At 51.2% G+C, this 12858-nt stretch overlaps 1 protein-coding gene across 2 annotated transcripts in view; it reads right to left on the minus strand.

Moving 5' to 3' along the window:
• Nucleotides 1-12858, minus strand: part of slc12a8 (solute carrier family 12 member 8) — a 75569-nt gene that overhangs the window by 48370 nt on the left and 14341 nt on the right. The window contains exons 4-5 of one of the 2 annotated variants that reach the window (XM_055637711.1): nt 12310-12501; nt 9814-10045 (exon numbers count right to left, since the gene is read on the minus strand). In XM_055637711.1, the coding sequence (XP_055493686.1) occupies nt 9814-10045; nt 12310-12501 (424 nt within the window). The remainder of the gene's footprint in view (nt 1-9813; nt 10046-12309; nt 12502-12858) is intronic. The other variant, XM_055637712.1, reaches the window with a different exon arrangement.

Below are 12858 nucleotides of genomic sequence, written 5' to 3' on the forward strand. Positions count from 1 at the left end.
TACGGATCATCATTTGCTCCTGAGCCTGTACTCCATTCACTGAGGTTGTGACCCATCTGTATCGAACACCATCCAGTCTTGTTGCAACTTTGGCTCAGGATCACCATGAGAAAATGAAGTTAGAATTGATTGCGTCTGTGCTAAGTGCTTCCTGACATCTTCCTAAATGGATTTGCTCTTATTTTATAAATGATCCCTTGTCCAAAACTCCCAAATAGCTGTCAACATTTCTCTCCATCGCACCCTCAGTTTCATTTACTAACACCAGCCCTTAACATTGAACATTGCAAGGGGTGCAGGTATAGGCTGTGGCATCTTTCCTGCTCACCCACAGTTTCAAATGTGTACCTGCCACGATCTTTGGGGTGAGATGTACAAGACAATAGATGCAGGAGTAGGCCATTAGGCCCTTCGAGCCAGCACCGCCATTCAATGTGATCATGGCTGATCAACCCCAATCAGTACTGCGTTCCTGTCTTCTCCCCATATCCCCTGACTCTGCTATTTTTAAGAGACCTATCTAGCTCTCTCTTGAAAGCATCCAGAGAACCTGCCTCCACTTCCCTCTGAGGCAGAGAATTCCACAGACTCACCACTCTCAGGGAGAAAAAGTGTTTCCTCGTCTCCGTTCTAAACCCCTTATTCTTAAACTGTGGCCCCTGGTTCTGGGACTCCCCCAACATCGGGAACATTTTTCCTGCCTCTAGTGTGTCCAAGTCCTTAACAATCATATGTTTCAATTAGATATCCTCTCATCCTTCTAAACTCCAGAGTGTACAAGCCCAGCTGCTCCATTCTCTCAGCATATGACAGTCCTGCTATCCCGGGAATTAACCTTGTAAACCTACGCTGCATTCCCTCAATAGCAAGAATGTCCTTCCTCAAATTGGGGGACCAAAACTGTGCACAATACTCCAGGTGTGGTCTCACTAGGGCTCTGTACAACTGCAGAAGGACCTCTTTGCTCCTATATTCGATTCCTCTTGTTATAAAGGACAACATGCCTGACACTGCCAACAAGCCTAATAAGACACAGAGGGCTGTCTGCCGATGTGGGCAATAGGAGGCTAACGCAATGTTGGAGATAGACTGGAGGCAGCATCTCTGGACGAAAAGAATAAGCGACGTTTCGGGTCGGGACCCTTCTTCAGACTAGAAGGGAATGTTGGCTTGTACTGCAAGGGGTTTGGTATATACAACTGGGAAAGTTTTGATGTTCCTGTATAGGGGGCGAGAGTATTGCCCACATGGTCCTATTGTGTATCTCTAAACAAGGCAATAATATTGTCTAATTCTCTGGTCCATTCAGTCATGGCAAAACATTCATCCTTTTGCTTCAGACCATTTACACAGTTTTCTATCCAATTATTTGTAATTTTTTTTTAAATTATTTGTATCCAATTATTACAGATTATAGGGGTGGACTTTTAGATCTCTTCCCTGTACGGGGGACCCGACCTTTGCCCTGTCGGGTCTCCGTTGTCATTAGGGCCTAGCACTGTGGAGCGGCCTCCAGCCGGAATGACCTGGGGGCTCCAGTTGCTGAGCCTGCGGTTTCGCCATCGTGTGGCTGGCCGGCTTCGGATCGTGGAGAGCTGTGGTAAGGCTCGGCTGCGACCCGGCCCCGGAGCTCGGAGGCTCCGGCCGCAGGCCCGGTGGATGGTGACATCGGGAGCTGGCGGGTCCCTGGTGGGAGACCGCTTTTCGGAGCTCCCACAACGGCAACTTCTCCCGCCCGAGTTGCGGGGCTGAGGGCGACCTGGAGTGGGGTCTTACATCGCCCCGCACGGGACTTGCCATCGCCCGCCGGTGGCTCCAACATCAAGACCCGGAGCGGGGCCTTGCATCGCCCGGCGCGGCTTTAAACGGCCGCGGGACTTACCATCGCCCGGCGGGGTCTCCAACATCAGGAGAAGAATAAGGAACAGGGGAGAGACAAGACCTTGCCTTCCATCACAGTGAGGAGGTGTTTGGAGATTCACTGTGATGGATGTTTATGTAAATTATGTTAATTGCGTCTTGTTTGTATGACTGCAGAAACGTAATCTCGTTTGAACTTAGGTTCAAATGACATAATAATAAAACATTATGGGGAGGTGACTTCCACATCCAGTCGACACATTTGTGTGGTGTGATTGGTCTTGGATGGTGGTGTTGACAGTAAATGATAGGGAAGTGTGGTGGGAGGTTGTTGATGGGTGGGATTGTGGTTTCTTTTTGGGGTGGTGGGGGGTTTGCTTTGAGGTGATAGGTGTTCCTGTGTGTGGATTTGGGGGTTCTGACTTGTGTGTGTAGGTGTGGGGTGTGTGATGTGTGTGGTGTGGTGGTTTGGGGTGAGGGTGTGTGTGTGCGTGTGGTGGCTTGCTAACTTGGGGGTGGGGTGGGTTGACAGTGTGCTTGTGTGTGTGATGTGTGTGAAGGTGTTGTGCGGATGGGTGTGTGTGTGTGATGCCGGCCAAGTGTGGTGCTGGGTGTGGAGTGATTGGGTGTGTTTGGTGTGGTGTGGGTGGGTGGTGGAGTGTGTGGGTAACTGGACTAAGTGTGGTGTGTGTGTGGGTGTGTGGAACTTTGTGTCGCATGTGGTCTGGTGGTGTGTGTGGTGGTGAGAAGCACAGCAACAGTATGTGGAGGGTTGGGTTTGTTGTGTGTTGTGGCATTGCAGGGGGTGTGTTGGGGGTCAAGTTTCTTGTGGGTGTGCTGTGGTGTTGTTGAGTGTGTGGGGTTGGTGTGGGGGGGTTGTTGCAGGTGTGTGGGGGGTGTTGTGTGGGGGATGTGTGGGTGTGTGGGTGTGATGGTGAGTGTGAGTGGGTGTGTGTGGGGGGGGTGTGTGTGAGGCTGTGTGGTGGTGTGGATGGTTGGTGTGTGTGTGTGGGTGGTTGGTGTGAGTGTGTTGGGGGTGGGTTCCATGGGGGGTGTGGGTGGTTGGGGTGTGTGGTGGGGGGGTTGGTGGGTGTGAGGTGCGTGGGGGTTGTGTGAGGTGTGGGTGTGGGTTGTGTGTGGTGTGTAGTGAAGAGTGTGGGGGTGTGTGGGGTGGGGGTGTGTGGTGAGTGGTGGCTGGTGTGTTGGGCAATTGGATGGAGGTGGGTGTGGTGTTGAGGGTGTGTTTGTGTGTGTGTGTGGTGATAGTTTGCTGGTGGTAGTGGGGGGTGTGTGTTACCTGTGTGGGTTGTCCATGAGTGTGTGTGGGTGTGTGCAGTGTGGTGTGTGGGTGTGAAGGGTACAACAGGTGTGTGGGTGTGGTGTGTGGGGGGTGTGGGGCGATCAGTGTGTGGGGTGTGGGGGGTTTCTGTGTGGGGGTGTGTGGGAGTGTAAGTGTGTGGGTGGCCCAACAGTGTGTGATGTGTGTGAAACGTTGCCCTGTGCCCAACTAGGGGTTGTGTCCACACCATGGGGGGCTACACTGACCCACCTGCCTGGTGAGTGGTGTGTGTGGGGGTGTGTGTGTGTGTGTGGGGTGGGTGTGAGTGTGGGGTGTTGTTAAACGTTTGTTTGTGTGGTGTGTGTGTTGTCAAGTGTGTGTGTGTGTGTGTGTGTGTGGTGTGTGGTCTGTGTGGTTGTTGCCATGATGTGTGTGTTTGTGTGTGGTGTGTGGTGGGTGTGTGTTGGTGTGATTGCCAGGTGTGTAGTGGGTGGGGGTGTGTGTGTGTGTGTGGGTGAGTGGGTGTGTGTGTGTGTGTGTGTGTGTGTGTGTATGTGTGTGTGTGTGGGTGTGTTGGGGGGTGTGTGTTGTGGGGTGAGGGGTGGGTTGTGGTGTGTGGTGGGGGGTGTGTATGTGGGTGGAGTGTGTGTGTGGGGGTTTTGTGTGTGTGTGTGGGGTGGTGTGTGTGTGTGTGGTTGTGTGTGTGTGTGTGTGTGGTGTGGGTGTTGAGCCTATGTGGCCCTGTGTGTGGGTGGTGGGTGTGTGTGTGGGGTGTGTGGGGTGTGTGGGGTGTGTGTGTGGTGTGTGGGGTGTGTTGCCATGTTTGGGGGGTGGTGTGTGAGTGGATGTGTGTAGACTCCAGGGTGTGCCACTATGTGGTGTTTCGTTGTGTGTGTGGGTGTGGGACAGTGTTGGTGTGTGTGTGTGGATGGTGTGTGACGTGGATGAGTGGGGGTGTGTGTGCATGTGTGCATCACCGTGAGTGATGTGTGTGATGTGTGGTCAGGAGTATCTCCAGGAAGGATTGGTATCGTCCGCGTTGGTGTGTCCAAAGGGTGTGGGACATGTGTGAACGTGTCCGAAGGGGTTTGTGAAACATCGCTCTGGCGGATCTGCCTGTCCCGTGTGAGGGGAGTTGTGTGTACAAGGCTTGTGCTGGTCTAACTGTGTGGGGTGTGTGCGGTGGTGTGAAGTTCCTTCCTGCAATACTGGCTAGGACCCTGCACAGGGAGATTTAGTGCAGCTCATGGGCTGCATACACCCAAACCGGATCAGTGAAACTCTGTTCTTGACCCCAGACCCAGGTCTCACCCCGGCACTGTCCCGTTGAGTAAAAAGCGTCTTTCAATCTCCGTTCTCAGTACCCACCGCTAAACAAAACTAAACAGTTCTCAGCTACAGGAAACAGTGGCAGGGAGGGCCTGGTGGATGGTGTCCATTTTGGGAAAATGGCGGGTCCCATGGGAGACCCCAGGCTGCGCACCAAGAGTGGGCATTTATGGTGCTCAGATGTTCCCACATGCAACGGCAACTGCAGTCTCTGTCCTTTTTAAAAATCTTTTTGTCCCGTTGAGTGTTATAATTTTGAAATAGGTTTATATATTGGGTATATTGTGGGGGGTGGTGGGGGGGGGGGGGGGGGGAGCCTGTGGATGCTGAGGGCTGTGGATGCGCCATCGTGTGGCTGGCCGGCTTCGGAGCGTGGAAAGCTGTGGTAAGGCTCGGCTGCAACCCGGCCCCGGAGCTCGGAGGCTCCGGCCGCAGGCCCGGTGGATGGTGACATCGGGAGCTGGCGGGTCCCTGGTGGGAGACCGCTTTTCGGAGCTCCCACAACGGCAACTTCTCCCGCCCGAGTTGCGGGGCAGAGGGCGACCTGGAGTGGGGCCTTACATCGCCCTGCACGGGACTTGCCGTCGCCCGCTGGGGGCTCCAACATCAAGACCCGGAGCGGGGCCTTACATCGCCCGGCGCGGCTTTAAACGGCCGCGGGACTTACCATCACCCGCCGGGGGCTCCAACATCGGGAGAAGAATAAGGAACAGGGAGAGACAAGACCTTGCCTTCCATCACAGTGAAGAGGTGTTTGAACTTAGGTTCAAATGACATAATAATAAAATATCTTGTATCTTGTATCTTGTGTCTGCCACATCTGCATCGCCCCCATCTGCTCATATTGGTCTTGCATCGACCCATCCCTGTACGAAGCCTATTGAGGGACTTCCAGGTCTTCCAGTCACACCTGTGACCAGGTGATAGCTGTTCCTTGGTTGGGATTGGCATCTTTACATGGCGGTGGTTTTCACTGAGTTTCTTTTCCCACAAGGCTAGTCTGGTTGCTTGAGGAGACTGTGACAGTGGCTGGACTGTGTGAAGGAAGCTCTTCCTCGACTTCAGCCGTTTTGGGGCTGGGTGATGGGAGTGACAGGAATGACGGGTGTCCCCAACTTGCCTCCTACATTCAGCTCTACCCGTGACTGATCTGCGGATTCCTGGTGGAGCAATACCGGCCAAGACATGCAAGCTATCTGCATCCGTTGGTTTTACGCAACCAGTGATGCATCTGCAGCTGTCATTGAGGGTGGCATCAACTTTCTTCGCATCTCTCCCAAACAGGACAAGCATACTGTGCAGCAGAGTAGCACAGCACAAGAGCAGTTGACCACAGTGTGGGTGCATTGGTACCCCACGATGAGTTTGCCTACTTGCCTAGGAGGGTTAAGGGGAGGGGTGAGAGGGCGAGGGGCGAGGTTGGGGGGTGGGTGAGATATGTAGCGAGGTGTTAGCGGTGGGGGTGTGCAATGCAGGGGATAAATTACTCGGCAATTGGAGGTTTACTGATTTGAGGGTAGACACAAGCTGGGATCACATCTCACCCCCAACCCCTCACTCCCCACATCTCACCCCCAACCTTTACCTCCACTCCTCCACCCTCACCCCTCCACCACACCTCTCATCTCTTACCCTCACAACATCCACCCAATTATAAACTAAGTAGTCCTCCTACAGGAAATAGTGACTCTGGGAAAGGGACATCAGGAAGAGCTGAAGTGAAGGCATCCCAAACTCGGAGAGAATCACAGAGTGATACCGTGTGGAAACAGGCCCTTCAGCCCAACTAGCCCATTGACCAACATGTCCCAGCTACACTGGACCCACCTGCCTGCGTATGGCCCATATCCCTCCAAACCCATCCTATCCATATACCCGTCTAACTGTTACTTAAACGTTGCAATCGTTCCCTACCTCAAGTACCTCCTCTGGCATCTCTTTCCATACACCCACCACCCAGTAGCGGACTGGGTCTAACAAAGGGGGCCCTTTCATCAGGGGCCCACTTGATATAGGGGGGCCCACTTCATCAGGGGCCCACTTGCCATCGGGCAAGCCGACACCCTGGCCAGTCTGCCACTGCCACCACCCTTTGTGTGAAAAAGTCACCTTGAGCCTATGCCCTCTGGTTCTCAATTCGCTACTCTGGACAAGAGACTCTGTGCATCGACCCGATCTATTCCTCTCATGATTTTATAGACTCCAGGGTGATTCTATAGGCTTCTTGCACAGACAAAGGTACAAATACCAATCCTCAGACGTTTCTGGATCCACAGAGTGCGACAGGCCAGCAATACTGATCCCTGAACAGACACAAAAAGCTGGAGAACTCAGCGGGACAGGTAGCATCTCCGGAGAGAAGGAATTGGCGATGTTTCGGGTTGGATACGTTAGTGCATTGCGTTGGTGCTGAGGGGTGGTCTAGCTGGGAAAGGATGAGTGAACATCTGACCATGAGTGAGTCCGAAGAAGAGTCTCAACCCTAAACATCACTCTCCAGAGATGCTGCCTGTCCCGTTGAGTTACTCCAGCTTTTTCTGTCTAACTTTGGTTTAAACCAGCATCTGCAGTTCCTTCCTGCACAATACTGACTCTCTGCTAGGACCCTGCACAAGAAGAGGGCAAAGGGCAGCTCACCAACATCTGACCCCTGCACACACCCGAACCGTACACTCAGTAAACTCCGTTCTTGACCCCAGACTGGTTAGCACGCAACAAAAGCTTTTCACTGTACCTCGGTACACGTGACAACAAGCTAAACAAAACTAAACCGTTCCCAGCTGGTCTGAACCAACAGGCAGAGTACAACAGCACCTGATAAAGAGTTTGTTTGCCCACTTTTGGAAAAATATTGGAAATACATTAATATCTCTGTCATTTTTAATCGACGGGAAAAATCCTCGGCACACATGCAGCGGAGGCAGGCTCTGAGCAAGGTGGCCAAAAAAGACGGCCGTAGGTGGCGGCGTTCTCTCGGAAATCGCAGCACAGACGGCCAAAAGCGGTCAAGAACAGAGATTTAGTAATATAGATATATATATATATATACTTAACAATATTTACATAGAAACCGGGAGGTCTATATTCAATGTGTATTTTGACATTGGACTAAAGTGAAGCATTCCTCTGTGTGTACATTGCTTTACCATGGAACAATCACCAAGGGGACACAACACTTTCCTCATCAATACTGCCGCTTGTCTGCGTTCCCAATAAAGGCAGACAGACACACACACTGCAGTTTTCACACCTTACCCTTCCATATCACTGTGCTTCCCACTCCCCCTGACTGTCAGTCTAAAGAAGGGTCTCAACCAGAAACATCACCCATTCCTTCTCTCCAGAGATGCTGCCTGGCCCGCTGAATTACTCCAGCATTGTGTCTATTTGCAGCTGCTTGCGTCTCCTTAGAAATTTTATTTGATTTTTAACAGTGACAGAGAGGCATTTTCAGCAGCAAATTAATTTCTTCAATGGCAAATCAAAAGTATATATAAAAAACAAACGCTGCGATATCCAGTGGCACTAGTTGACGGCTTTATTTAATAATTCTTTGCTTCTGTTGAAACACCCACTGTCAGAGGTCTGACCAGCAGAGACTCCAGCATTTTGTGTCTATCAGCAGAGACCTCTGCTGGACTCTGCATGTATTGCTGGTTGTGCAGTGTATAGGCAGTCTATGTCGATGAACTGATACTGCTCGTGGAAAACTTTCTCCCATCTCTTACCTTGCCTTGCCTTGCTAGTTACTTTCTACTTTCTTTATAATCCTTCTAAAATGACTCTCTGCACAAGGAAGCAAACAATCAAATTCTTTCCAAGTTTCTGGTCAACTCTGAGTGGATATACAGGATAGAAACATAGAAAATAGGTGCAGGAGTATGCCATTCGGCCCTTCAAGCCAGCACCACCATTCAATATGATCATGGCTGATCATTCTAAATCAGCGCCCCGTTCCTGCTTTCTACCTATATCCCTTGATTCTGTTAGCCCTAAGAGCCAGATCTAACTCTCTGTTGAAAACATCTCTCTTCCATACAGGATAAATGCCGTACAATACTACATCGAGACAGCATCTTCAAAGGTATTTTGAAGTGTTTTGAATGTCTTGAGATTTTGAAAGTCACTTTAAAATCTGTTGGGAAAAACATAAAGAGCTGGAGAAACTTGGTGGGTCAGGCAGCATCTGGGGAGGGAATGGACAGGCAACATGTTGTGTCGGGACACTTCTGCAGACTGATGGGGGGGGGGGGGGGGGGGGGGGGGGGGGGTAGAAAGCTGGAAAAGAGATGTGGGGGCGGGACAAAGCCCAGCAAGTGATAAGTGGATACCGGTGAGGAGGGGGGTGATCGGCAGATGGGTGGAGTAAGTGACAAAGCCTGGAGGTGTAAAGGAGACAAGGGTGTGTCAGATTAGGGCGCATTGTGGCATAGAGCTGGAGCTGCTGCCTCATAGTGCCAGACACCCAGGGTTGATCCTGACTACGTGTGCTGTCTGTATGGAGTTTGTACGTTCTCCCTGTGACTGTGTGGGTTTACTCCAGGTGCTCCAGTTTCCTTCCACAGGAGTGTACTGGGGAGTGGATGGGGGTGGGAGCAGAGGAAAGAAATAGGTCTTCTTTCTTTGTAGCTGGAACGCCACATTCTGCACTCAGTGTTTCCTTTCTGTTTTTGCACCATCTGATGTATTGGCATATGTGGTTTAAGTGTACAAATGATTTTCCTGGAAAGCTCCCAGTTTCTCACTGTTTCTCAGTCGATCCACATGACCATAATAATAACAATTGTAACCACATTAGCCATGATGTTGCTGCAGTGCGGACAGACTCGAGGGGCAGAGTGGTCCCCCCCCACCCCGCCCCCCACACTGCCCCCCCCCCCCCTCTCCCACCTACGCCCCCTCTCTCTCCCACCCTTTCCCACCCCCCCCCCCACATCCCCCACCGCCCCCCGTGCCCCCCACCACCCCTCACTCCCCAAAACCCCCCTGGTTTTATCCATTAGCACTCAGTTGATTTATTTAGAGCAAATAATAACTTGACATATTTAGAAACAAGGAAAATATCCAAGCATAACACTTGTTTTCTTGCTCAATTTTATAAAATAGCCAACTCTTTTACATTGAAGGCAACGCAAGATATTTCAGTCAGTAAACATTAAAAGGGAAGATTTGAATAAAGTTGGTGGCTGCATCACTGACAGAATGCAAGACTGTCTCTGACCGACACAGAATGTCGAGGGAGCAGCAAAGCCCAGAGTCCATGAACATACACACACACACACACAGGTAAACTCAGTAGAATCTCTACCATCCTGCCAACACCTCGGACAAATTAATATTCTTACCGGGGTCCAGATGCGTGTACGTCCCAATCACAAAATCCATGGTAGAGATGGCCAGCAAGGCCAACAATAGCAACTGAAACCGAATGATCCACTTGACTCCGGCAAGGTTAATTCCAAGTAATCCCAGTAGCACAGCAATGGAAATCCCTCGAACTGCCCAGATGTTACTCAGGTTCAGTAGATCAGCAATGGATTCAGCAAAGCCAGTGATGTACATGGCACCTGCAACACACTGCAAGAGAGCATCATTTTACCTCCAACCTCACAAACCCTCCTCAGGGTTTTACCTCCAACCCTCCAGCATATTATCTCTCCCCTCAATGCATTTCAGCATGACGTGAAGGGCCGGTCCCACGAGCATGTGACTGCATGCGGCGAGCGCGACCAAAATGGAAGCGGGGGCCGCGCGGAGGTCGAGTGATTCCGTACGAGTTGACGTGTAGTTCGCGCTAGTCGTGTGCCGTCAAGACACTGCGTACGTCGTCGAGACGCTGCGCACGCCCGTCGAGGCGGTGCGTACGGCCTCAATCCGGCTGCGGGCCGGCAGGCCATTGCCGCGCGGAATATTTGGACAGTCAGTTTTTCGGAGCCCCGCGCGATGTCGGGACCAGCTCCGCACAACCTCATACGGCTCCGGCGATCAAAGTGGGACCGGCCCCGCGAGGCCGAACGGCTCAAGCGACCACGTTAGGTCGCACTTGCCGCATGGAGTCGCATGCTCGTGGGACAGGCCCTTAAGTCTTTAAAGTCCTTAAGGTGAAAATTGCTCCATTAAATGACCTCAGGTGGGCAATAGTCCATCACATGAGTTCAGGTGGACATTGCTCCATCAAATGACTTCAGAGGGGCATTAGAATGAGGGTCTGATTGAGGGGAGGTGGCAGATAGGGCCAGATGGGCAGATCTAATTCCTCATGTAGTCACTCTCCACCCACCTTAGCACCAGGCAACCAAGCAGGCTTAGAGAAAGCAGACGACATGTTTATGTTAGGAAGGAACTGCAGATGCTGGTTTACACCAAAGTCAGACACAAAAAGCTGGATAACTCAGCGGGACAGGCAGCATCTCTGGAGAGAAGGAACGGGTGACGTTTAGAGTCCAGACCCTTCTTCAGACTGAGTCAGGGGAAAGGGAGACATGGAAGGGCAAGGTGTGAAAACGACAGATCAAAGCAGATGAAAAAGGAAATGTAGACTTTCACATGTTGCTTTCACACCCATACATTCTGAAGCATTTTTCCCCCCACCACAATCAGCCTGAAGGGTCCCGACCCAAAACGTCACTTCTCCATGTTCTTCAGAGAAGCTGCCCGACCTGCAGAGTTACCCCAGCACTCTATGTCATTTTTTTGCCTGTGGTTCTTGGTGTTGTTGAAATTGAATGACTCACTGCTGCCTGCAACTTACACTCTGATACGGACCAGCCTATGGCCGAGGATGGGCCGTGTACTGTCTTTGGAAAATCAAAAGGTAGACACAAAATGCTGGAGTAACGCAGCGGGTGGGGCAGCATCTCTGGAGAGAAGGAATGGCCAACGTTTCGGGTCTTTGGAAAATCCTTGCCCCACATCGACACGTTGCACCACCTACACTTCCTTCTCTTCACCACTTTATGATAATCTAAAATCAGTACCCCGTTCCGGCTTTTTCTCCATATCCCTTGATTCCTTTAGCCCTAAGAGCTAAATCTAATTATCTCTTGAACACATCCAGTTCTTGTGTATGCAAAACAAAGAATCTCGCTGTGACCTGGCACATGTGATGATAGTGTCATTCATTCAATCGTTCATTCAGAAAAGACACTTAGACAGGCACGTGGATAGGAAAGGGTTAGAGGGATACTGACCAAATGCAGGCATGCAGGACTAGTGTAGAGGGGGCACTTGGTTATAGGAAAGGGTTAGTCTGTTTCTGTGCTGATGACTCTGTGACCACTCAATGTTGAGGCATTTGACCAGTGACTAGTGTAGATGAAGGGCATCTTGACAGTTAGCGTGGACAAGAGTTTGGCTGGCGACGGAAGGTAGCCTGTTCAAATCTGTGTTGTGCATGACTCTGTGAATTGGGCAAGACAGGTCACCCACTTTGCCAATGTTGACGGCGGCAGGCCGGGCACACCGCGACGCCCTGTGCAAGGGAATGCTAAAATGCATTTCTCATACTGAATGTCTGAAGGAGTTGAACATTTCATTTCATTTTTTTTTTTCATTCATTTTTCACAAAGGTGAGAAGGGTACAAAGCACGGAGGTGGTTCTCAGGAACGTCACCAACCTAAATAGGGGCGGCTCCCTGAAACAAAATCTTGGTCTGAGGGAGAGGTTGTGAGGCATGTCTGAAGAAAGGAAAAGGACTAAAGGTGCAGCAGTGCAGGGTGTGTGGTGTGTGGCACCTAGGCAGTGATAGCCACCGATGGTGGAGGGGTTAAAATCTGCGCCACCAAAATAGCCAACATCTGAAGGGTCCAGAATAAAACCATAATTGTGGACTGTCGCTTACCTGTCCAAGGACGTAGAGAAATCCGAACGTCCCTCCAACTCGACCTCCCAGTACGGTGGAGAGCATCGAGTATATTCCACCGTTGCCAAGACTACACCTCTCCAACACGCCAATTCCAGACAGAACGGTCACCAAAGCCACCACGATCACCAGGGTGACCAGGAACATTCCCAGCAGAACGCCAGTATTACCCTGAGATTGTTTAGTTTAGTTTAGTTTCGAGATACAACGCAGAAACGGGCCCTTCGACCCACCGAGTCCGCACCGACCAGCAATCCCTGCACCCAGAGAGTTGTGGATTTGTGGAATTCCCTGCCACAGAGGGCAGTGGAGGCCAAATCACTGGATGGATTTAAGAGAGCGTTAGATAGAGCTCTAGGGGCTAGTGGAATCAACGGATATGAGGAGAAGGCAGGCACGGGTTATTGATTGGGGACGATCAGACATGATCACAATGAATGGCGGTGCTGGCTCAAAGGGCTGAATGGCCTCCTCCAGCACCTATTTTCTATGTTTCTACTAACACTACCCTACACACATTTACAGTCT

The sequence above is a fragment of the Leucoraja erinacea genome, chromosome 7 (genome assembly GCF_028641065.1).
Source record: "Leucoraja erinacea ecotype New England chromosome 7, Leri_hhj_1, whole genome shotgun sequence".
In the NCBI taxonomy this organism is placed as follows: Eukaryota; Metazoa; Chordata; class Chondrichthyes; order Rajiformes; family Rajidae; genus Leucoraja; species Leucoraja erinaceus.